This window comes from Euphorbia lathyris, chromosome 6 (assembly GCF_963576675.1).
Source record: "Euphorbia lathyris chromosome 6, ddEupLath1.1, whole genome shotgun sequence".
Taxonomy (NCBI): Eukaryota; Viridiplantae; Streptophyta; class Magnoliopsida; order Malpighiales; family Euphorbiaceae; genus Euphorbia; species Euphorbia lathyris.
The window spans coordinates 49,642,402-49,665,374 of record NC_088915.1 but is presented as its reverse complement, the minus strand read 5'-3'; the positions used below and the strand labels follow the sequence as shown (position 1 = coordinate 49,665,374).

General features: G+C 35.1%; 3 protein-coding genes across 5 annotated transcripts; all 3 read left to right on the top strand.

Moving 5' to 3' along the window:
* Nucleotides 1–2,543: 2,543 nt before the first annotated feature.
* Nucleotides 2,544–5,796, top strand: LOC136232914 (ribulose-phosphate 3-epimerase, cytoplasmic isoform). Of its 3 annotated transcripts, XM_066022395.1 has the most exons (8): nucleotides 2,544–2,778; nucleotides 2,893–2,897; nucleotides 3,658–3,720; nucleotides 3,830–3,936; nucleotides 4,041–4,138; nucleotides 4,284–4,376; nucleotides 4,465–4,506; nucleotides 5,432–5,796. In XM_066022395.1, the coding sequence occupies exons 1-8, from the start codon at nucleotides 2,662–2,664 to the stop codon at nucleotides 5,585–5,587; spliced, it is 681 nt and encodes a 226-aa protein (XP_065878467.1). In that variant the 5' UTR covers nucleotides 2,544–2,661; the 3' UTR covers nucleotides 5,588–5,796. The 3 variants fall into 3 exon arrangements, with proteins under 3 accessions (XP_065878467.1, XP_065878466.1, XP_065878465.1); XM_066022394.1 differs by lacking the exon at nucleotides 2,544–2,778 and having other exon boundaries at nucleotides 2,892–2,954; XM_066022393.1 differs by lacking the exon at nucleotides 2,544–2,778 and having other exon boundaries at nucleotides 2,893–2,974.
* Nucleotides 5,797–6,973: 1,177 nt separating this feature from the next.
* Nucleotides 6,974–9,787, top strand: LOC136232913 (protein LYK2). Its single transcript, XM_066022392.1, has 2 exons — nucleotides 6,974–9,421; nucleotides 9,680–9,787. Exon 1 carries the CDS (start codon nucleotides 7,391–7,393, stop codon nucleotides 9,413–9,415), a length of 2,025 nt encoding a protein of 674 aa, XP_065878464.1. The 5' UTR covers nucleotides 6,974–7,390; the 3' UTR covers nucleotides 9,416–9,421; nucleotides 9,680–9,787.
* A 10,918-nt stretch (nucleotides 9,788–20,705) lies between these two features.
* LOC136233017 (calcium-binding protein CML38-like) lies at nucleotides 20,706–21,518 on the top strand. Its single transcript, XM_066022545.1, has one exon. It carries the CDS (start codon nucleotides 20,806–20,808, stop codon nucleotides 21,238–21,240), a length of 435 nt encoding a protein of 144 aa, XP_065878617.1. The 5' UTR covers nucleotides 20,706–20,805; the 3' UTR covers nucleotides 21,241–21,518.
* The last annotated feature ends 1,455 nt before the right edge of the window (nucleotides 21,519–22,973 follow it).

Sequence of the window (22,973 nt, the reverse complement as noted above, 5' to 3'; positions counted from 1 at the left end):
TTAATTCTTGACCTTAGGGATAGAATCTTCCTCCACGCTTGTTAACTGTGGCTCAACGATCTTTACATTTTGCTCAAATACATTCTCAAGACTGGTGGGATCTGATAAAGTTAGAGGAAGAAAAAATACAAAAGGAAAGCAAAATCTGAGTGTGATGAGTGCAAATGATTAAAAAAAGAAAAGGAGAAATAAATCTACCTGTAAGATTGATGCTTGCTATAACCCGTGTGAGGAGCATATCAACTATAATTAATTACATGTTCAGTTTATCTGCCATCAGACACATAATATTAAGGATAATGCATTATAAGATTAAAAATTTGAGTGAAACATCACCTTTAGCTTGATGAGGAACTAAGGTTCTTGAGGCCATTTTCTGACATATAGACTGGATGTCCTTGAATTGAGTATTTCTTTGAATTTAAATATATATTTGAAGTAAAAATGAAAAGCTCAATGTCATTTATCGAAAACCAACCTGCAAAAGGGGATGAGAAAAATAAAAAAGAAAAATACATCTATTAAATATCTGAAACAAAATACCGAAAACAAAGTTGTGAAAAAAGAGGCACCAAACAGAAGATTATCATGGTTTAAACAGAGAGGTGAAAAAGTGAGGCAAAAACAGATATTCAGAGAAAACCAAATTGTAATGCATTTGCTGTTAAATAATAATAATATTCAGCAACATAATATTCAGAGAAAACCAACATGCAAAAGGGGATGAAGAACATTTCAAAAACTTCCAAAAAGGTGTTGAAAGCATAGTAACCAGAGAATTGAAGAAAAGAAAGTACTCAAGTACTTATTGTGAATTAGAAACAAATTAATATACCCTTTATATACTAAGTTGAACGTCTGATGAATTCAAAGAATTTTTCATGGAATAAAACAACTATAAGAGAAAAGGGTGTCTTATTACCCATAGAAATTGAATGTATCCTTAAAATTCAACTGGAGTTTTCAAAAGAGGAATCTCTTTAAAGGCTGCATATGTAATTAAAAACGGAATTAGATACCAAAAATAAAAAAATCATGCCATTAAAAAGCAAACAGTAGATTGTACATCCTCAATCTGTTACTGAAAAACAGTGGGGTGACCAGATTGAAAGGAAATAGGACGTCCACAGAAGAACCTGAAGTTCATCCTGAAAAACCAAAAAAAAAAAGGAAAAAAGTGAATGAAAAAGAGAAATAAATTCAAATCATATGCACAACTTATTGCATTTTCAACCTGAAGTTCTTTCACACCACTGCCACAAAATTTACACTATAATTAAAATCACACACGCACTACATAAAACAGTACTGGAACAAATTAAACTTATGTACACATTCAAACATGTAATTTGTCACCAATTGACCAAGAGAAGATTCAAAATTCAAATCTCACACTTTAAGAACGAAAATACACAATACCTACCATACATGAAGTGAATATTGAATGTTTAGGGCGTTTTTTACTGCAGTTTGATGATCAGTGGATTCCATTCAAAAAAGTAATAGAGAAAAGGAAAACCTCAGTAATCGAGAGATTAAGAGAGACAGAATGAGAGAGAATGAGTGTTTGCCACAAAACCCTTAGCACCACTGCAATTCACCGCTGCCACAAAACCAGAAAAAATCAAAATTCTTTAAAGTTAATTTGAAAAAACTTACTAAGATGCTCAGAACACGACACCTTAGGAAACAGGACATACCAGCGCTTATAAAAGAAGCCACACTGGTAAAGATACCGACGGAAAGAGAGAGCGGCAGCGTAAGCCGGACTGGAGACGCGAAGGAGAGCTGAGGAATTAAAACGCGATGGAGAGTGGATAGCTTAATATTTGGGTGAGGGACGAAGAATCTCAGTTGAGGGAGAGAGAAGCAGTTGAAAATGATATTTGGGTGAGGGAAGAAGAAGCAGTTGAGGGAGAGAGAAGCAGTTGAAAATGAGGGCTAAAAAAGCTAGATAATTTGGAGAAAGTGAACCATGTAAAAGAGGTGAAATGGAGATTGTCAGGGATTAGAAAAATGACACGTCAACAAAAAATACTTTTAAAATTTGACACAGCAGCAATCCTTTTTACAGATTTAGTATATATATTGATCAATATATTATATATTATATTATATTTTTTATTAGTAAAAAATAATGAAATGATACCCTAGTTTCATCGTTACTGTTTTATATTATATATATAGATTAAAATTAATATATTATATATTATATTATATTATATTTTTTATTAATAAAAAATAATGAAATGACAATTCAGTTCCACCATTACTGTTTTATATTATATATATATATAGATTATACTTAAAGTACTCAAATAATTACAATAATACAATAATACAATAATTACAAAATAAATATTTGTGCATTGCACGAACCTATAACTAGTTGATATTCAACTTTAGAGATAAAAGTGTTTTTTTATTTATTCTCATTAATATATTTAACTTTTGACTTTGTAACGTAATGAGGCGGGCGAATTAGGTGAGAAATATGGGAGAGTTAGGTCAGAGAATTTAGCGATACGGTGTCGTTTTTTGACATTTTATTCACGTCTGACCTCTGGTCGTAAAATCCAAACCCACCCTGTAGTCACTCCACATTGTCCATCTAACTTCCACCGGATCCTCAATTCACTTGACTCAGGTCAATATCGGGAGATGGAGCCGCCGGCTAAAATTGCACCGTCGATGCTATCATCGGATTTTTCCAATCTGGCATCAGAGGCTGAACGCATGCTCAGTTGCGGCGCTGATTGGCTACACATGGATATCATGGTACATCAACCTCTCTTCCTCTGTTCCGATTATTTGTTTAGGTTTAGAAGTTTATCGTTACTGTTCAATCAATTTCACTGGATTGTAATTTTTGGCTTCTCTAATTCTTTGCAGGATGGGTATGTTTGATGCTTTTGCACGAAAATTATGTTGGCCTTGAAATCGAGTTATTACAAGTTGGTTTTTTGAAATTCTGGTTCTTTTTCGCTACTCAGACTTTCTCTTATGCTGATAAATGAAGCTATTTTTATTTCCAGTTCGGTTAGATATCTATATTAAGATTAAGCATTTTCTACCGCAGCACGCTAATTTGTGCTTTTACATTTCTATCTACTTTGGAAAAACATGTATCTTCATTTGCTGAACCAATCTAGTTGAGTGGAGTCAGGAAACTAGGATGGCTTTAGACAATTATTATATTTTAAATATAAGTTCAGAGAAAAACCATCATCTCTTAACTATTGGGAAACTATAGAATTTTCATCAATTCACATAGTGCTGAAGACGTATAGAGAATACACAATTAAGGATAATTCTTTGAAGATGTTTTTTGTTTAAGAAATTACAAGTTTTGTGGATTGGAAATGGGATAAATCTTTGAAGTAGTTGACGAGTGACATGAGATCGGGGCAGATTGCCTTTCTTTATTTTCACTCAGCTACTGTTGTGCTAGATATGTGGAGAGACAGGGAATCATATATTCTTTTAGCATTGTCTTTTTGTTGTTCAAAGACAGAGAGCTATTTGTTTGTTCTCTTGTAAATTTTCACTTGCTATATTCATATTAAGTTGCTACAAAACCTTGCTTGTTCTGTCGCTCTTCTGTTTCTCCTCCCTGAATCAATGATTTTTATGTTCATCTTTCATTTTTTCGTATAGGCATTTTGTCCCCAATCTTACCATTGGCGCTCCTGTAATTGAGAGTTTGAGAAAACACACAAAGTAATATCTCGAATCCTTCATTTTTTAGCTGTGTTGATCTTTTTAACATTTATATTCTTCCAGAGTTTTATATTTTATGACGTTAAGTTTTCTGGTTATTTAATCACAGAGCATATTTGGATTGCCACCTTATGGTCACAAATCCTCATGATTACGTTGATGCTTTCGCCAAAGCTGGTGCTTCTGGATTTACATTTCATATCGAGGCATCCAGGGGTCTGTTCTCACCCACTGTCTGCATTCTTGGTGTTTCTGACCTTCCTATTTCTGTTTTTTCTTTTTCTTTTTCTTATCCATAGTCTGTATGGTGCATTTTATAGAAAATTGGGGAGAACTGATACAGAAAATCAAGTCAAAGGGCATGAGGCCTGGTGTGTCATTAAAGCCTGGAACTCCTATTGAAGACATTTATCCTTTGGTATAAACTTTTTGCTCTTGTCTGTGTCATGAAACATAAAAAATTAGCTTGTCTAATATGCAATATTTTAAAGGTAGATTTGGTAGTGTAAATAAGGATAATGGGAATCCCTGGGATACATGATAGCTGTTGCTTAAACATACAGGTTGAATGTGAAATTCCTGTGGAAATGGTCCTTGTGATGACTGTGGAACCTGGATTTGGTGGACAGAAGTTCATGCCAAGTATGATGGATAAGGTGCCATGGCATTTCCTCTTTCCTTTCTAGTTTTAGTGATTACCAAGTTTCCTGGTTGATTTACCCTGGTTTTATTACCTATTGTTAGGTTAAGGCATTGAGGAAGAAGTATCCATCACTTGATATAGAGGTGAGGTGATCTCTTAACTGTCTATAAGTTATCTTCATTGCACTTCTGCATGTAACTTACTGATTCCTTGGCTTCTTTTGGATACCAGTTTTTAATTTGGTTAAAAGTTATATCTCGTGATCTATGTTTCCTTCTACTTAGTTTTTGTTTGGAAGAGAAACTTCTTGGCAAGGGGATATCATGAACTTAAATTACTTGAAAATCCATAAAAAGCTTCTCAGGACGTTTGAATGCACTTTGCATTTTTAATGTTTACTACGTGTTGTTGTTTTTCCGCCACTTATTATTTTTTTCATTAGGGGTCTGAATTTTGAATAATTTATCTTTATCTGTATGTAATGTTTTGATTTCTTCATTTTGACATTTTAATCCACTACCTACTACATTTGATTTGTTGTTTTATATCACAAAGCTCATTTGTGGTTATCCATCTCCTACCACTGTTCGAAACGAAGGCCGCTTGGACCGCCTAGGCCCCGCCTAGGTGCTCGAAATCGAGAATCTGCCCGATTTTCTATGATTTTTAATTGTGAATTTATTGTTTTGCTTTATTATAATTCACTTTTAAGTTGTTTCAATGATATTGTTGTTGAAACGTTGATATTTACACAATGTTAAAAATATATGTTACAAATATACGTGTTTTTCTATATTAAATAATTTTATATTATTATTTTTAGATAGTATAATGCATATTTTAATTGAATTTGTATAATAATTTGTTGATTAATACATAAACAATACAAAAATACAAATCTGATTAATCCCCGATTAATCCTCGAGGGCTCTGTCCGCCCGACTAGCGCCTAGCGTTTTTTACAACCTTGCCTCCTAGTCCTAGTTTTTTATTAAATGTTTAGGAATTTTAGGTTACATAGTAAGAATACATTGCGCGATTTCCAACTACGTGGTCAAAATTTTGCAGGTGGATGGTGGTTTAGGGCCTTCGACAATTGACATAGCTGCAGCAGCTGGTGCAAACTGCATTGTGGCTGGAAGTTCAGTGTTTGGAGCCCCGGAGCCAGCGCATGTTATATCACTTATGAGGAAGAGTGTTGGGGATGCTCAAAAGAACAATTGATGAACATATAGCCCGTTATAGGCAAAGATACATCATGTTTCAATACCGCATGCAAGTTTGTACTGTGAGTCTGTGATAAGAAGCACAAAAAGACCTTTCTCAAGGTCTGAAATAAACTGAATATGTGTGAAATCTACCCTATAATCTCAAGAATACATTTCTTGTATCCTTTGTCAATGACAGGACTCAAGAATCTTACATTTTGATCATATCCTGGATTGGTTTACTACCTCTTATAGTCTTAACTCTCTTTGCAACCCACTTTACCAGAAAGGCATGCTGCTTGAGCATTGTTTGATATTTGAATACAACCTTTTGATGTGACTATTGAAAGTGTAAAAAATCTTATTTCGAATTGTAATATTGCAATTTCAAATGCTGAGTAGTGCGCTTTTAGCCTAAGTTTAATGTACTAAATTGAAAGATCACAGTGTGAATCAACTAAAATTGTAAAGATGAGTCTTGGGATGCCTTTTTCTTATTATTTATCTTTGTTACTTTATCCTTCTCCTTGGAAAAATGACAAATTATTTCATTAGTTTTAATACTTTGCTCTGAACCTCTCTATGTTGTCTTGATTGTTGGTGAGGGATGCACGTGAGAGACCTTGCTGGAGCCTCCTCTCTCAGGTTAAGGCATCATACATACCATATGACCATATCAATTCTACCAAAACACGTGTAATCACGTGCATGCCCTACATTGGTAACAGTGGCCTTTCTCAAATATTGAAAGTTTTTGGAGTAAAAAGTGTTATCTTTGTTGGTGTCAAACAGATTGAAATCAGAGAATGTAAAAGAGTTGTTTATAAGCAAAAAACTTAAAAGAGGAGGAACTCTTGGTACTTGGGCTAAAAGTGAATCATGTTAGAGTATTTATTCGTGTTTGGTTCGAATTGAGAACAAACGTTTAATAAAGTCAGCTAACTTCTACTAACAATGAACAACAAGAGTCTTTATGCAATTAAGCTTATATTTACTTGCAAACTAGCTAGATTTGAAGTGCATAATTACCTAATTAGGATAAAAGATGTTGATAATCTCTTCTTCTAAGCCATGATTGAAGTGGATACTCCTTTTTAAAGAAATGATGCACATTAAGAAAATTCACCACAGGCATGGCTATTACTTTTTAGGACATTATTAAGAGTCCTTGTCAATTTGGAATATATATTCATATCTCACTTTTCTTCCCAATGCATACCATCTTTTCCTTGTTCATTCACATTATCTTCTTTATTATAGCTTGTTCATCTATGTACGTATTTTAAAGTTTGATATGCTTGGAGTTTCATGAACAAGAATCTATTTTTGAATTTCGTAATTTTTCTGCTGTAGTGTTTCCACCAGACAGATGAAAATCACATAAAGACAGTGAGTGATCAAGAATTTTTACGAGGTTTGGTTAATTGTACATTTGACTCCTTTTTGTATCACTGAAAGTGAAAACATCGTTAACAGAATTATCTGTGCACTAGATTTTCTTGTAGCAGCACGTGATCATGTGTCATACATTCCTGCATTGCATATAAGAATTTGTATATGATGAGTAAGTAGTGGAGGCTATCGGAAATTGAAAACTTTGGGATACATAGCCACCCCTTACCTTTTCTTAAGGAATCAAGTCCAAACAGCTACAACCAGACTTGAAAATATACCTTTCCTATCCCCAAGAATCTTGTCCCTCTTTCCCTTTGACAAAACCTCTATTTGACACCATTCTTTTTGTAATAGATCCAAGATTAAAATCTTAATTTATTAGCCTTTTTCCATGTAGAAACAAGCTAGTGGTGACAGCCTAGGCATGACAATTAATACCACTAAATTTCTCTTATTCCTCTTCTGTTTGATTCTCCCTAGTCTTGGGCACAACTTGTTGAGCTGTGAAACTACATCTTCAGATGCTTCTGGCTACTGTTGCAATACTCCTACTGGTTCCTCGGATCGATGCAGAACGTTTCTCGTACTTTCTACTAATTCTTACTTCTCATCTCTATCTAATTTAAGCTTCTACTTGGGTTTCAACCGTTTTCTGATTGCTAAAGCCAATGGTTTCTCTGTTGACACTGAGTTTCTTCCTAAAGATGAGCCTTTGTTGATACCAATTGAGTGTAAATGCAATGGAAGTTTCTACCAGGCTGAGCTTACTAAAACTACTCTCAAAGGTGAGAGCTTCTACAGCATTGCTCAATCCCTTCAAGGATTGACAACTTGCAAAGCCATCAAAGAGAAGAATTTCGGGGTTTCGCCTTTGAATCTTGCTGATAATGCTAAGCTGTTAGTACCCTTGAGATGTGCTTGTCCTTCTTCATCTCTAACAACACCAAGATTCTTGCTTTCTTATCCTGTTCGTGAAGGCGATACGATCTCGAATGTAGCTGTTAAGTTCAATACTACTTCACAAGCTATTGTTTCTGCAAATAACAGATCATTAGCTGACTTTAAACCCGAAAAGCTTCAACCTTTTTCAACCCTTCTCATACCACTCAACAGCGAGCCTGCAATTGGTCCCCTTGTGAAACCTCGCGAGCCTGATTCGCGGTTTCGTGAAGGAAGTAAGCCAGTGATTAATCCGCATAAGAAGAAGTTGAAGATGTGGATGGTAGGGATTTACATTGCAGTTACTGGTGTTGTAGTTGGGGCAAGCATTGCTATCATAGCAGCCTTCTTGATTATCCAATTGAAGAAGAAGAAGCAGATGGATTCGAGCAAAGAGGGAGATCCAGAGCTTCAACAGCTGAGTTTAAGTGTTCGAACAACAAGTGAGAAGAAAGTTTCATTCGAGGGATCACAGGATACACTTGAAAGTCAGATTGTTGAGACCACACCACGAAAAATTCTTGTAGAGAAATTCACAGTAGAGGAGCTGAGAAAAGCAACAGAAGACTTCAGTTCAAGCAATCTTGTAGATGGAACAGTGTACCATGGCCGTCTGAATGGGAAAAGCTTGGCAGTAAAACGTACAAAACCCGAAATTATATCAAAGATTGAGCTTTGGCTTTTCCAGAATTCAACACAAAAACATCCCAACATTCTGAGGCCATTAGGAGTATGCACAAGTGATGATTCTGATTCACTTTTAGTGTTTGAATTTGCTAAAAATGGATCTTTAAAGGATTGGCTTCACGGCGGATTGGCTATGAAGAACCAATTCATCCACTCCTGCTACTGTTTCTTGACATGGGATCAGCGCCTGAAGATTTGCCTTGATGTAGCAGTGGCCTTACAGTATATGCATCAAGTAATGAATCCAAGCTATGTTCATCGAAACCTGAAGAGCCGAAACATATTTCTGGATGAAGAATTCAATGCAAAAATCGGGAATTTCGGAATGGCAAAGTGTGCTGAAGATGAAGCTGAGGATCCTGAGTTGAATTCAAGTAATCCTGCAACTTGGAATCTTGGATACTTAGCTCCAGAATACATTCATCAAAGTTCGGTTTCAACGAGCATGGACATATATGCATTTGGGGTAGTTTTGCTGGAGGTTTTATCAGGGAAAACAGCTATAACAAGACCTGATGAGAAGAGAGAAGAAAGCATTTGGCTAAGTGAGCAAATCAAGACCATACTTTTATCAGAAAATGCTGATCAGGAGCTGAGGGATTGGATGGATAATGCATTAGGGGGAAATTATCCGTTTGATTCAGCTTTCGCATTGGCCAATCTTGCCAAGTCTTGTGTTGATGAAGATCCTTGCTTAAGACCCAATGCTGGAAAAATTGTCCAAAAATTATCGACACTCGTCGTGGAATTATCCCAAGCTGGAGATCACTTGTTAATCAGTGAAAGCTCTTCCAAACCTCTTGTTAAGGCAGCTTATGAGTAACTTCAGGTAGGATTGTATTGAACCTCTCTCTCATCTTTTAGTTTGGCAGTTGGAAAATAAGTTTTTTAATATAAAACTTTTTTTTTTCAAACCGTCAAAAATGTAACTTTTGTGATTCATGAATAGCTAATTGTATTTTTAACTAGGAATTTAATGTGCAGGATTATAATTGATTATGGGATTTAATTGAAAAATTGGAAGTTTAATGTATAAAAAGAAAAAAGATAGAGGGGCCTCATATGATGTTTTTATTTTTTGTTTCAGGTACCGTATGGAGGTGCTTAATTAGTTGGGGGATGGGTGTGTACATATGTAATTTAAAGAAATGAAAGAACAGAGAAAGGTGGTCTCTCTGTTTGTGAAGTAATAAATTAATATATATGACAATTTCAAGTTTTAATTGAATTTATTATTTAATGGTGGTTGTGTTGACTGCATCAGCCAAAGGTTTTTTTTTTTTTTTTTTTTTTTGAAGAGAGCCAAAGGTTTTTAATTATAAAAATGTTGTTAACAAAAAGGTGAGATAATGTTATTTAATGGGAAAAGTTATAAAGAAATCGTAAATCGAGGAATAAAAAAAAAGTGGTTTACTTGGTTGTAATGAAAATAGTTGGCAAAATAAAATAAAATAAAATAAAAAAAGGATTAAGGTGCAAAAATACTCTTAACGTTTTGGGTCAAGAGCAATTTTACCCCTAACGTTTAAAATGGTGCAATTTTGCCTTTAACGTTTGTAGCCAATAGCAATTTTACCCCTAACCTTGGTAATTTGTGTCAATTTCAGACACTAGTATAAAACACGTATATTTTTATTCATTATTTTGCACCAATTTCATATCAATTCATTCTAAAAAAAAGATTTCATGTTTTTTGTAATTTAATAATAGAATTGGAGATTACTATTTATAAATTCGGTGAATTTTTGAATTGTTTTGTCTAATTCGTACAAAAGACAATTATTTTATTTTTATTTTTTTATTTTTTTCACATCCCAACATATGTTTATGATTTGTTACTGATAAAATGACGCACATGTGAAGTGTAGATGATAAGATTCATGACCGAAAAGATAGTTTGATGAATTATTTCTGAAATTGATCCAATTTATCAACGTTAGGGGTAAAATTGCTCTTAGCTACAAACGTTTGGGGTAAAATTGCATAATTTTAGACGTTAGGGGTAAAATTGCTCCTGACTCAAAACGTTAAGGGTATTTTTGCACCTTAACCCATAAAAAAATCTTAATTCCATATGACAAGCTTAAAATCATCTAACAACTTTATGCCTTAAAAAAAAATGAAATTCGATTGTGTGTATTAGCAAAATGAAGAAAAATTCTTAATGAACCAAATATCTTTGTGATTGCATGAAAAATATTTAGGGAAGCAAGCTTATCCTTATCTTATTATCACAAACGGAAAAAAATCTTCTGTCCCGAATTCCCTGTCCCCTTCCCTGTCCCCAATTCAATTTTTGACACGTATCCCTTTTATCTTACTTTATTGCTACTAACTATGATTAGATATACTTAACTTTGGTTAAAGTGTAGTTAAAGGGACACGTGTCAAAATTTGAATGGGGGACAGGGAATTCGGGACAGAAGATTTTTTTCCCCTCAGCTTCGGCAAAGGTTCCCCTATAATTGGAAATAATAGCAATGCTTCAATATCTTCTTTCCAAACTTTACCTACCTCTAATGTATGGTATAAATATGGCTGAAGCATCGACTCAGGCTCCATAAAAAACCCGTGCTAATTCATCATGTAAAGTAGGTAACCTTTGCATCAACATATTTACGATGTTATGATTTTGATTGCAATTAATACCAGTGACCCTTTCAATGCCTAACAAGATCAAAGCTTCAATACAGAACAGAATTCAATACAGAACTGAAGGTTTTGCTTCAGAACAAAGAAAATGGCGAAATGAAAAAGCCAAGAAAAGAAGAAGAAGAATCGCTGCTTTGAAGTGTTTGAGTTAAAGAGTTTTAACTCTTAACTCTTTCTTATCCGTAACATCTAGTCCTTTGGACTTCCAGGGACTTTTTAGTCTTTTAACCAACATCAGGGACATTACAGTCTTTTCTCACCAATAGCATATTCTAGAATAAAGCACACCACACTTAGTCTACACCTCACCTCATCCGGATCCTTCCCTCTTTCATCACAACCATTGATCCAAAAACCCTAATATCAAGAGCTGTAATTCCTCCATGTGTCACTTGTCCTTGTTGTCCTTTTTATTCTTAGCATATAGTTTTCTTGATGACCACACCTAGAGAGAATATAAATATGTAAGCATTTTATCTTTTTATCTTAATGAGAATTAAAAGGAGTTTTCTAATTTCTTACCTCATTCATTTCAATATGGTATTAGAGAGATAACTTCCAAGCTTAGCACTCATCAACAATGGCCAATCCACCATTGATAACTTCCAGCAACCCCTATCACCTTCCCCAAAATGAAACACCAGCCCTAACTCTGGTTTCACAAGTCCTCACCGGACCAAATTACCACCAATGGTCACGAGCTGTCAAGGTCGCACTCATGTCCAAAAACAAGTACTCCTTCGTAGACGGCACCATCAAGGCCCCTGCATTGGAAGACAATATGTATAATCAGTGGGAAAGATGTAACAACATGGTAATGTCATGGATACATCATGCGTTATCACCTTCAATCGCCCGGAGCATCATGTGGCTTGACAAAGCTGACCAGGTCTGGGCAGACCTCAAGGAGCGTTTCGCTCAGGCGGATACCTTGCGTATACTTCAGCTGCGGAGAGAAATACACAACCTCAAGCAGGGAAGCGTTAGTGTGACGGACTACTACACTTGCCTAAAGATACTCTACGACGAGTTAACAAACCTTAGGCCTATGCCCAAATGCACCTGCCGACAATCGTGTAGCTGCGACGCCTTCAAGGTTCTGCGAGATCAACAGGATGCAGATCAAGTCATGACGTTTCTGCAGGGCCTGAATGACTCGTATTCAACCATCCTCTCATAGATCCTGCTGATAGAGCCGTTACCTTCGCTAAACAAGACATATGCCTTGGCCATGCAGCATGAGCGGCAGATAGGGCTAGCACCTGTCACAAACAACGACGGAGGTGAAAGTAACATGTTCGCAGGTTTTACTACCAACACGCAGAACAAACAAAGCAAACAAGGAAACTCGAGGTATAACAATCGCAAACCAAATAACAAGAGCTCATCTTTGTGCACATTTTGTGGAATATCAGGACATACTGAAGACATCTGTTTCAAGAAGCACGGTTACCCACCAAGCTATGGAAACAGAAACAAGGGCAATAATCCTTTCAGAACCAATCAATCAAAGGCAAACACATCTGTAAACCAAAGCAGAGATAATGGAGATTCAGGGGAAGAAGACAACAAACAAGTCAACACAGAGCCATTCTCCCTAACCAAAGAACAATACCAGACACTGGTCGCCCTATTGCCACTGAGCCACCAAGGAAAGGCCCCAGCCTCGGGCAGTAGCGTCAATACCTTTGTGAAAGGGGATTGCTCTGGTAAAACTTTAAATCTCATCTCTACTTCACCATGCTGGATAATAGACACAGGGGCCACTGACCACATCATTTGTGATATTAAACTCTATAGTTCATTTGCTAAAATAGACAAGTGCTGGGTAAATTTGCCAAATGGGGAAAGGGTTAAAGCTGAATATATGGGAACAGTTATCCTCAGTCCACAACTAGTTTTGCATCATGCCCTGTGTATACCTAACTTTGACTACAATCTCATTTCAACTAGCAAGTTGATGGATAATGGAAAATTATGCATTGTGATAACGGGCTCAATCTGTGCTATACAGGACACAACAAGTTGGAAGAGGATTGGCTTGGCTAGGGAACATGAGGGCTTATACTATCTGGAATACCCATTGCCAAAAGAAGTTCATCCTTTTAATTGTTCTGTTTTTTCAATTAAAGCCAATGTTTGGCATATGCGCTTTGGTCATCCCTCCTATGAGAGACTTAGAGGCCTTAGCTTACCGTGTAATGACTTTAATTATTACAAATCAATGCCATGTGATGTTTGTCAAAAGGCCAAACAGAAAAAAAATCCCATTTTCATTAAGCCAGAACATAGCCAAAGCATGTTTCGACCTAATACACGTCGACATATGGGGACCGGTCAAAGAGTCTTACTCTAATCATCATTATTTCTTAACCATACTCGACGATCATAGCAGGTATACATGGGTCACTCTAATGCAGACAAAAGGAGAGGCAAGCACAACACTTCAACATTTTTGCAAATACATCAGCAGACAATTCAACAAAGACATCAAAACTATAAGAACCGATAATGGCCCCGAGTTCATCATGAAGGATTTTTACATAACTAATGGCATCACACATCAGACATCCTGTCCTGAGACCCCACAACAAAATGGCAGAGTAGAGAGAAAGCATCAAGACATCATGAACACTACAAGGGCAATCATGTTTCAAAGCTCTCTACCAAAACATTTTTGGCCCGAGGCAGTCAGACATGCAGTCTACCTCATCAACAGATTACCATCTGTGCCTATACAGGGACAAACTCCATATGAACGCATCTATGGACAACAGAGCAACCTCGAGGATCTCAAGGTTTTTGGGTGTCTGGCATATGCCTCCACCCTTGATCGACACAAGAACAAATTCACAGATCGGGCAATCAAATGTGTTTTTCTTGGCTACAGACTTGGAACAAAAGGCTACGGATTATTGAATTTAACCACTAACGTTATTCTTTTTTCCAGGCATGTCAAATTTTTTGAGCATCACTTTCCTTTCTCAGAAAATAATCAAACACAAAGCACATCATTCTGTAGCGAAGAAGAGTTGGACACATTACACATGGCATCTATGACTGAAGATGAGGAAACAGAGTTAGACACAGATGTTGATCCACCAATTCCTGACATTACTCAACATATAGACGCCATACAAACCACAAATGAAGAAGATCAAAATATCACTCAGGCAACAACAGAGCAACAGCTACAGAGACCCACAAGGACAAAGAGGTTACCCACTTATCTTTGAGACTATCATTTGGCTCTAGCCCAAGGTACCGTTCTACCAAACCATACAACCTCTCCACATGTCCTTTGCAAACACCTCACATACGATAAGTTGCCGTCCGACAAAAGAGCCTTTTTCATCAACTTAACATGCCACCGTGAACCTGCAACATATAATGAAGCCAAGTCAGATCCTAAATGGATTAAAGCCATGGAAGATGAGCTAAATGCACTTGAGGAAAACCACACATGGGATTTGGTACTATTAACTGCCGGAAAGAAACCGATCGGCTGCCATTGGGTGTATAAGGTTAAGCACAAGGCGGATGGCAGCATCGCCCGTTTTAAGGCCAGGCTCGTCGCCAAAAGATACACACAACAAGAAGGAGTGGACTTCTTCGCCACCTTTGCCCCTGTAGCCAAATTCACCACAATACGAGCACTATTAGCCATTGCCGTTGCACAAAAATGGTATATTCATCAACTGGATATCGATAATGCTTACCTACATGGGGAGCTCGACGAGGATGTTTTTATGAAATTACCACCAGGCTTGTCCTCAACCACACCACAACAAGTTTGTAAACTCCGGAAATCCCTCTATGGCCTCCGTCAAGCAGGCAGGCAGTGGAATGCCAAGCTCACAAGCACTGTCAAAGGCATAGGATTTACACAATCATCGGCTGATCCTTCATTATTCACAGCCAGGGCAAAGGATCATATCACCATTCTCCTAATTTACGTCGATGATGTTATCCTCGCCGGAAACAACATGTAGATGATTATCTCCGCCAAGGATCACCTCAACAACAAATTCAGTATCAAGGATCTTGGTCCACTCCATTATTTCCTCGGTTTCGAATTCACTCGAACATCATAGGGGCTCCACATGTCACAAAGAAAATATTCATTAGAGCTCATACACGACATGGGATTCATCGACTGTAAGCCAGCCTCCTCCCTAGATTTACCAAATTATAAACCACCACCCAATCCATCCCCACTACCAGACATCACTTCTTACCGACAACTCATAGGTAAACTACTTTACCTCACACACACCAGACCAGACATCTCCTACATCGTTAATCATCTTTCCCAACATTTAAATGCCCCAACTACAGACAACCAATTTAGAGCACAAAGAATACTTCGTTACCTCAAAGGTTCTATCGGCCTCGGTCTGTTTTTCCCGGCATGCAATGACCTCCAACTCCAGGCCTTCACCGATTCAGATTGGGCAACTTGCCTAGAAACGCGTAGATCCATCACCGGCTACGCCATTTTCCTCGGCTCCGCTCTGGTCTCTTGGCGCTCCAAAAAGCAGAACACCGTATCTCGTTCTTCTTCAGAAGCGGAGTACCGAGCCATGGCTTCTACATCTTACGAGCTCCACTGGCTCACAAACTTGCTCCACGATTTCAACCTCTTCCCACAGACGGCTTCTCTCATTTTTTGTGACAACACATCCGCCATGCATATCGCACAAAACCCCATCTTCCACGAAAGGACCAAACACATCGACATAGACTGTCATGTTATCCGTGAACGGGTTCAAAATGGTCTAATCCGCCTCATGCCCATCTCATCGGCGCTTCAACTGGTCGATCTCTTCACCAAAGCGCAACATGCGCCCCATCTTCGATTTCTGTTGAGCGAACTTGGCTTGATAAATCCTTATCATGCCTAGTTTGAGGACGGGTAACAAGATCAAAGCTTCAATACAGAACATAATTCAATACAGAACTGAAGGTTTTGCTTCAGAACAAAGAAAATGGCGAAATGAAAAAGCCAAGAAAAGAAGAAGAAGAATCGCTGCTTTGAAGTGTTTGAGTTAAAGAGTTTTAACTCTTAACTCTTTCTTATCCGTAACATCTAGTCCGTTGGACTTCCAGGGACTTTTTAGTCTTTTAACCAACATCAGGGACATTACAGTCTTTTCTCACCAATAGCATATTCTAGAATAAAGCACACCACACTTAGTCTATACCTCACCTCATCCGGATCCTTCCCTCTTTCATCACAACCATTGATCCAAAAACCCTAATATCAATAGCTGTAATTCCTCCATGTGTCACTTGTCCTTGTTGTCCTTTTTATTCTTAGCATATAGTTTTCTTGATGACCACACCTGGAGAGAATATAAATATGTAAGCATTTTATCTTTTTATCTTAATGAGAATTAAAAGGAGTTTTCTAATTTCTTACCTCATTCATTTCAATAATGCCTAACAGTTTGGTGAGAGCTCTTCCTTTATGATTTTATGATTCTTATTTTTTTTTACAAATAGTCTTCCAAAATTGTTTTGATGTTCATATTCCACGAAACAAAATCCTAGAATTAAGGATTTCCCCTTTCTATTGTCCACACAAAAGCCACTTTACATTATTTGTTTTTTTTTCATTGATATGGATTTTCTTTAAGTTGTATATCATTAGGGGAAACTTTTATGCTCATATACACCTTGGCAGACACTAACTTTAATGGAGGAAGTCAAATTTGAATTTTTAACACCGTCGATTTTAAGGTGAGATTTTATTATATATGGTTTTTTGTTATAAGGCCATTTTATTACTATTTATCATCAAATTTCATAAAATCTAAAGATGGTAAAAAAAAAGGGGCTCAAATGTTTGCTAAGCACCTCCCATGAACAAAAAGTGGTTCTTGCTCAACTCCGAGAGATCGAGATCTTAAAATTTTTGATGATTGGGAAAGGGTTAAGGAATCTTTTGTTAAATATGTAAGAGAAGCTTTGAAGTTTCAAAAGATGACAACAAAAGAAACATTTCATGTGATTTTTTAAATATAGTACAAGAAATAAATATGCAAGAGCCCATATTTGGATTTTAAGGCATTGTCCATAATATTTTTTCATAAGAAACCTTTAAAAAAATAGTGAACTCCCTTATTTATTTTCTATCTAAATAAACGATTTTATAGAGGATCTGTTTTTTTTGAATAATTGCAAAATCTGTCAAACTAAATATTCCCAAACAATGGGCAACTTTAACGCCAGTTTTGAGGAATATTTTTTGGTGAACAAGTTTGAGGAATTTTAACCCAAAAATCAAGTTTGTTTCTATAATTTCACTGTTTCCTATCCCTCTAAACAAAAGATTCTTTTCAGATAATATTCACAAAACTATATTCTTATATATAAAAATACATAAAAAAGAAAATAGGTTTTTTATTTATTTCAAATATCAAATTACTATACAAGAATAATTTAGTATATCCATTTTATTAGATATACATAAAAATACGAAAGAGTTTATCTGTTTTTCAATATAATCGAATTAAGGGTTAATTTGGCATTTAAAGTTGATTGACATGTTCAATTTAGTCTAAATTAAAGTTTATACTTGAAGTTGGTAATATTTGATAAATTATCCCAAATACAATCAATTTTAATTCCTAAAAACTTATTAAATTTGGACTAATTTGTTAAATATTGCAAACTTCAAGACGACTGAGTTGATACTTAAATTTTGGGCAAAACTGAATCTGAGCCAACTTTAGGTGCTAAATTGACCTTTAATTCAATTACAATAGATAAATATAATTTGTCAATTCCAATCTAACTTTTTGGTTTGAGTTAAACTCAAATATCAGCATTAAAAAAAGAATAAGTAGAATCTCATATATGTAGCCGTTCACCACAAGTTTATATTCTTATTATTTTTACCACTCAAAAAATTAATAAAACATGTTTCTAAATATAACTACATTGAAGAAATTAGTGCTACATATAAGTTTATATTCTTATTATTTTTACCACTCAAAAATTTAATAAAACATGTTTCTAAATATAACTACATTTAAGAAATTAGTGCTACATATAACTTAACTGAAAAATTAAAACAAAGATTATTCGGTTATAAAAAATTCTTCACAAGTCGAAGAATGAAACAATAAGTGACATTTGTATGTTTATAACTTCGGTTAATATTTAATATCAAAATTATATTTGTCTAATATAGTAAAATCATGTAATCCGTGCATTGCACGGACCTAAATCTAGTTAATATTGTAATAGCAAAAACAAAAAGGGCAAAGGGAAGAATAAGATAGCAATTTCCAATCACATAAATAGAAAAAGCTTAATACATACCTGCACTTATCTAAAATAGTAGATTGACTTTTTAAACTTTGCAAGTGTTTTACCAGCTTTCTAAACTTACTTATTTCGTATCACCAACTTCCTAAACTTGTCCATAAAAATAGATTAGCTCTTTGAATTTTACAAGTGTCTCACCAACTCCCTAAACTTGCTTATTCTGTAACAACTGAATACGAAAACTATAATACTAACTCTCGATTCCTATCCATTCAATCTCTCAAATCTGCAACACTAACTCTTATAATAGGTTGAAAGATAGGAGAATCGAAAAAATTATCTCTCGAATAGATGAAGACGTATTTTTAGAATTTAGGTTTAATAAATTTTTGTATTTAGTTGTTACAGAATAAGTAAATTTAGGAAGTTGGTGAGACACTTGCAAAGTTCAAGGAGTTAACTTATTTTTATGGACAAGTTTAGGATATCGGTGATAAGAAATAAGTAAGTTTAAAGAGCTGGTGAGACACTTGTAAAGTTTAAAAAACCAATCTACTATTTTAGACAAGTTCAAATAGTTGTAATGTATTAGGCCAATAGAAAAACAGAAAGTGTTAAACGTGATCCGCTTTTTTACACGTTTCCCTTTAACTAGTTCCAAAATATGTGTAATATGAAAATATAGTTTTCTTATAAGATTCCTATATTTATTTATTAGTTGAGCTCTATCAGAAAAGTCAATATTAACCGGAAAATTCAACATCATATGATCCACGCACGGCATGCATATGTGAATCACAAAAGTTGGACGGCCCGCTAGCTTTTGGAAATTGGAACATCATGCTAAAAGCAATGTTTTAAAAATGGCTTAATACATCATTTGTCGGAATTTCTTCAAAAAGTTTAATTGGCCTTCTATATGCTGATAGCTTTTTTAATTTATATATAATATTTAACTAATTCACTAAATTTACATAAAATATAATTAATTGATCAATTACTTACAAAAAAGTAAGTTAAATGCGAAATATTTATCCACGCATCTTAAAATATTATTAAATAATTAAAAAATATATTAAAAATGAAGTTATTACTTATTCAACTATAAAATTTCTCTTCTCTAATATTAGAACTGTATACTCCGATCTTGATCGTTTTACTTTCTTTTAAGACATGTGGAATAATGTACTTTTTTGCAACCGAGTTCAGAGGGCTAACTGAATATTTTATACAAGTTCAAATGACTAATTGAATATTTTATGCAAGTTGAGAAGATTATCAAAACACTTTGAAAGTTTAGGGACCAATCAAATTTTTTGAACAAGTTCAAGGGACCAATAATGTATTAAGCCTTTAAAAATCGAATTAGAAGTCCCAACCAGGGCAAATTATTAGAAGCACCGGGTTTTCCATGTCAAATAGAAGACCTTCCATACATATTTTGACACGTGTAACATGGACCCACATATATCATAAGAGGCCCTACTATTTAAATTATTACGTGGGGTCACAATACACGTGTCCAAATGTAAATTAAATTTAATTAAGAGTTTTAAATTTTGTTTTAGATAACTTAATTTAATGTAAATTAAATTTATTAAGAATTTTAAATTTATTTTTTTAATATTTAAATATTAATATAATATATAAATACACAGTATTGCTATTAATTACATGTAATGATATTTGGTACCACACATACCTTTTACATATACATTTTTTTTTAGTGTGACCGGACCAAATAGTTCAACTGGAACGGTTTGTAATTGATTCGACCATTTCAAATGGTTCAATCCATTTTTTTTCTTTTTATAAAAATATTATAGTATCATTCCATTATATTAAAAAGTACGGATATAACATAGAAATTCTATCGGTACAAGATCCATAAAGGGAAGAAAAAAAACCATAAAAAATAATTGGTTTGTTGTACGGTCTGATTTGGTTTTGATAACATTGGATAAAAATCAAACTCCATTTTTTATTTGTTGTGGGTTCTTCTAAAGTCCAAGTTTGAATAACTTCATTTCTTGGTTGATTCCTCGTATCAGCCCGTCCAAACAAAACCAGTTGGTACGGCCGAAGCTGCCTGGAATTTCCATCAAAGTACAAAACTTATTAACTTCCTTCTGTTACCTAGCCTATAAGTTGATGGTCAAGTCACGATACGCGGATTTTCCATCATCTCTATATATATCGTTTCCTTGTTCTTCTTTATTTCTAAACTCTTCTTCCTCAACATTTTTTTTTTATTAATTAGTTTCTCTTTTCCACGAGTATTTTAGGATGATTATGATGAACAAACAGCATCAATATGAGCGTGTGTTCGACCACTTTGATGAGAACAAAGATGGCAAGATATCTCCGTCGGAGTTGCAGCAATGTGTCCGTGCAATAGGCGGCGAGCTTTCCCAGGCGGAGGCAGAGGCAGCAGTTAAGTATTCAGATTCAGATGGAGATGGGATGTTGTGTTTTGATGAATTTGTTAGGTTAGTTGATGGAGGAGAAGAAGAAGAGAAAGTTAAGGATTTGAAAGAAGCTTTTAGGATGTATCAATTGGAAGGAAGTGAAGGAATAATTACACCTTACAGTTTGAACATGATGCTTACTAGATTAGGACTGCCTTCTACCATCGAAAAATGTCGGATTATGATTTCTAAATTTGATCTTAATGCTGATGGTGTTCTTAATTTCGATGAGTTTAAGGTCATGATGTTATAATCCATCGCCTTCACTCTAATTCTATTCATTCTTTTATTGTAAATACAATTTCCATTTTTCTTCATCCTAACTTAAAATCATGTTTGTCAATAGTAATAGTTCCGCCCTATTATAGAGTCCGTCCATCCTCGATCTTTATTTTCATAGGATTCGAGATGAGGAGAAATATTATTTTTTATTTCCAGGGATAAATTGGGGACAGTTTTAGCTATCTTCACTATATGTAAATTCATCCTCATTACTGTTAATATTAGAATTACTGATAGAATACCCATTAATATGCAAATATTAATTGATGTTGTGTAATATGAACAATCTTTCACAACACCATTAATACCCATTTATTTCCGACGAACCCGTTTTTATACTTAAGTTAGCGGAAGGTTAAAAGAAGGTTGAAGACAATAGGAAACATTGTTAAATGTGTACTCTTTACATACCTCATATAAAATACATATGTTATCTATTTATAGTGGCTACCAGTGGTAACTGTCGCACTCTTGGGAATGCACCCTAATGACTCATTAAACACGTGTCAACTTTCATTTGGTTCTGCAACCTTCAGACTGCAATGACGTCAGGTGGTGCATCCTGTCACATAGCAAGCGTGCTGCCAGATGTCCTCATTAGGACCGCCTCCAGTATTTTAGAGGTCATATACAGTAGGACCATAGATGGGGGTGTAGTGCATCCTGTCACATAACAAGCGTGCTGCCAGATGTCCTCATTAGGGTCGACTCTAGTATTTTAGAGGTACTAGACAGTAGTACCGTAGATGGGGGTGTGCAATGAGCCATCCTGCACATGGTCCCAAAATTGTAAGAGTTCCAAAACTTAAGATCCATTTCCACGTATATAGAGTATATATGTGATTTAGATATTCAACCACTCAAAATTCACAGTTTCAATTCATTCATTTCTATTTATATTTTCTTATTAGTAAATATCAAGGATTTGATAAAAAATTTAGCGCATGGCCTCTGAAAAGTTTGAGACAGCCTATTAGGCAACTCCTACACTCCATTTTTTTTTATAAATTTAAATTTAATATATATGAAATGTAATTAATTCTTGACCTAACAAGAAGATTTAAGATCAAACTTTTTGACAAATTTGTAGAAAATAAAACAATTAATTGTTATATTATGTACAAATTTATCCTTATGATGATATGATATTAATTGGGCTTTTGTTAAGAAGACCCAACATGACTTGATGACTTTAGATGGGCACTGACCCATTCAAGATAAAGATAACTGTTAGTCTCCACCGAAGTATGACCAAGGTCATAGCTTCAGTCATTTTAGTAGTGCCGAAGGCAGTTTTCAGAGGAGTGTTTTGGAGACACGTGGACCAATCAATATGCTGGACTCTAAACACACGCTTCTCACTTTCAACGAATTCCGTTTCCGAATCCAGAAATGGAACTCGTGTTTTCAATTGAAATTAAGAAGAAAAAAACCGGACTAATCATTAGTCCTTTTCCTTTTCCGTGTCCGCCAATCATGATTGTTGTTCGGGTTTGTGATTTTGGAAAAAATTAGAGAGAATTTCAGTTTTTGATTGAAAATATGATAAGGGAAAAAATGTCTAAAAAGAGGCGGTGGTAAATAATTAGAGGACGGTATTTAGCAATCCACTATAAAAAAAAAAAAAAAGATTTGTTATTTAAATTAACTGGGTATATTGAAATCTATGCTAGTTTAGTTTCAAAATTCACCAAGTAACGGGGA

What these genes read in the sequence shown, in the direction of transcription:
- LOC136232914 (XM_066022395.1), top strand. Translation starts at nt 2,662, where the DNA reads ATGGAGCCGCCGGCTAAAATTGCACCGTCGATGCTATCATCGGATTTT. An exon ending in TCATATCGAGGCATCCAGGG is followed by an intron (nt 3,937 to 4,040) that starts GTCTGTTCTCAC and finishes TGCATTTTATAG; the next exon opens with AAAATTGGGGAGAACTGATA. An exon ending in ATCCATCACTTGATATAGAG is followed by an intron (nt 4,507 to 5,431) that starts GTGAGGTGATCT and finishes AAAATTTTGCAG; the next exon opens with GTGGATGGTGGTTTAGGGCC.
- LOC136232913 (XM_066022392.1), top strand. Translation starts at nt 7,391, where the DNA reads ATGACAATTAATACCACTAAATTTCTCTTATTCCTCTTCTGTTTGATT.
- LOC136233017 (XM_066022545.1), top strand. Translation starts at nt 20,806, where the DNA reads ATGATTATGATGAACAAACAGCATCAATATGAGCGTGTGTTCGACCAC.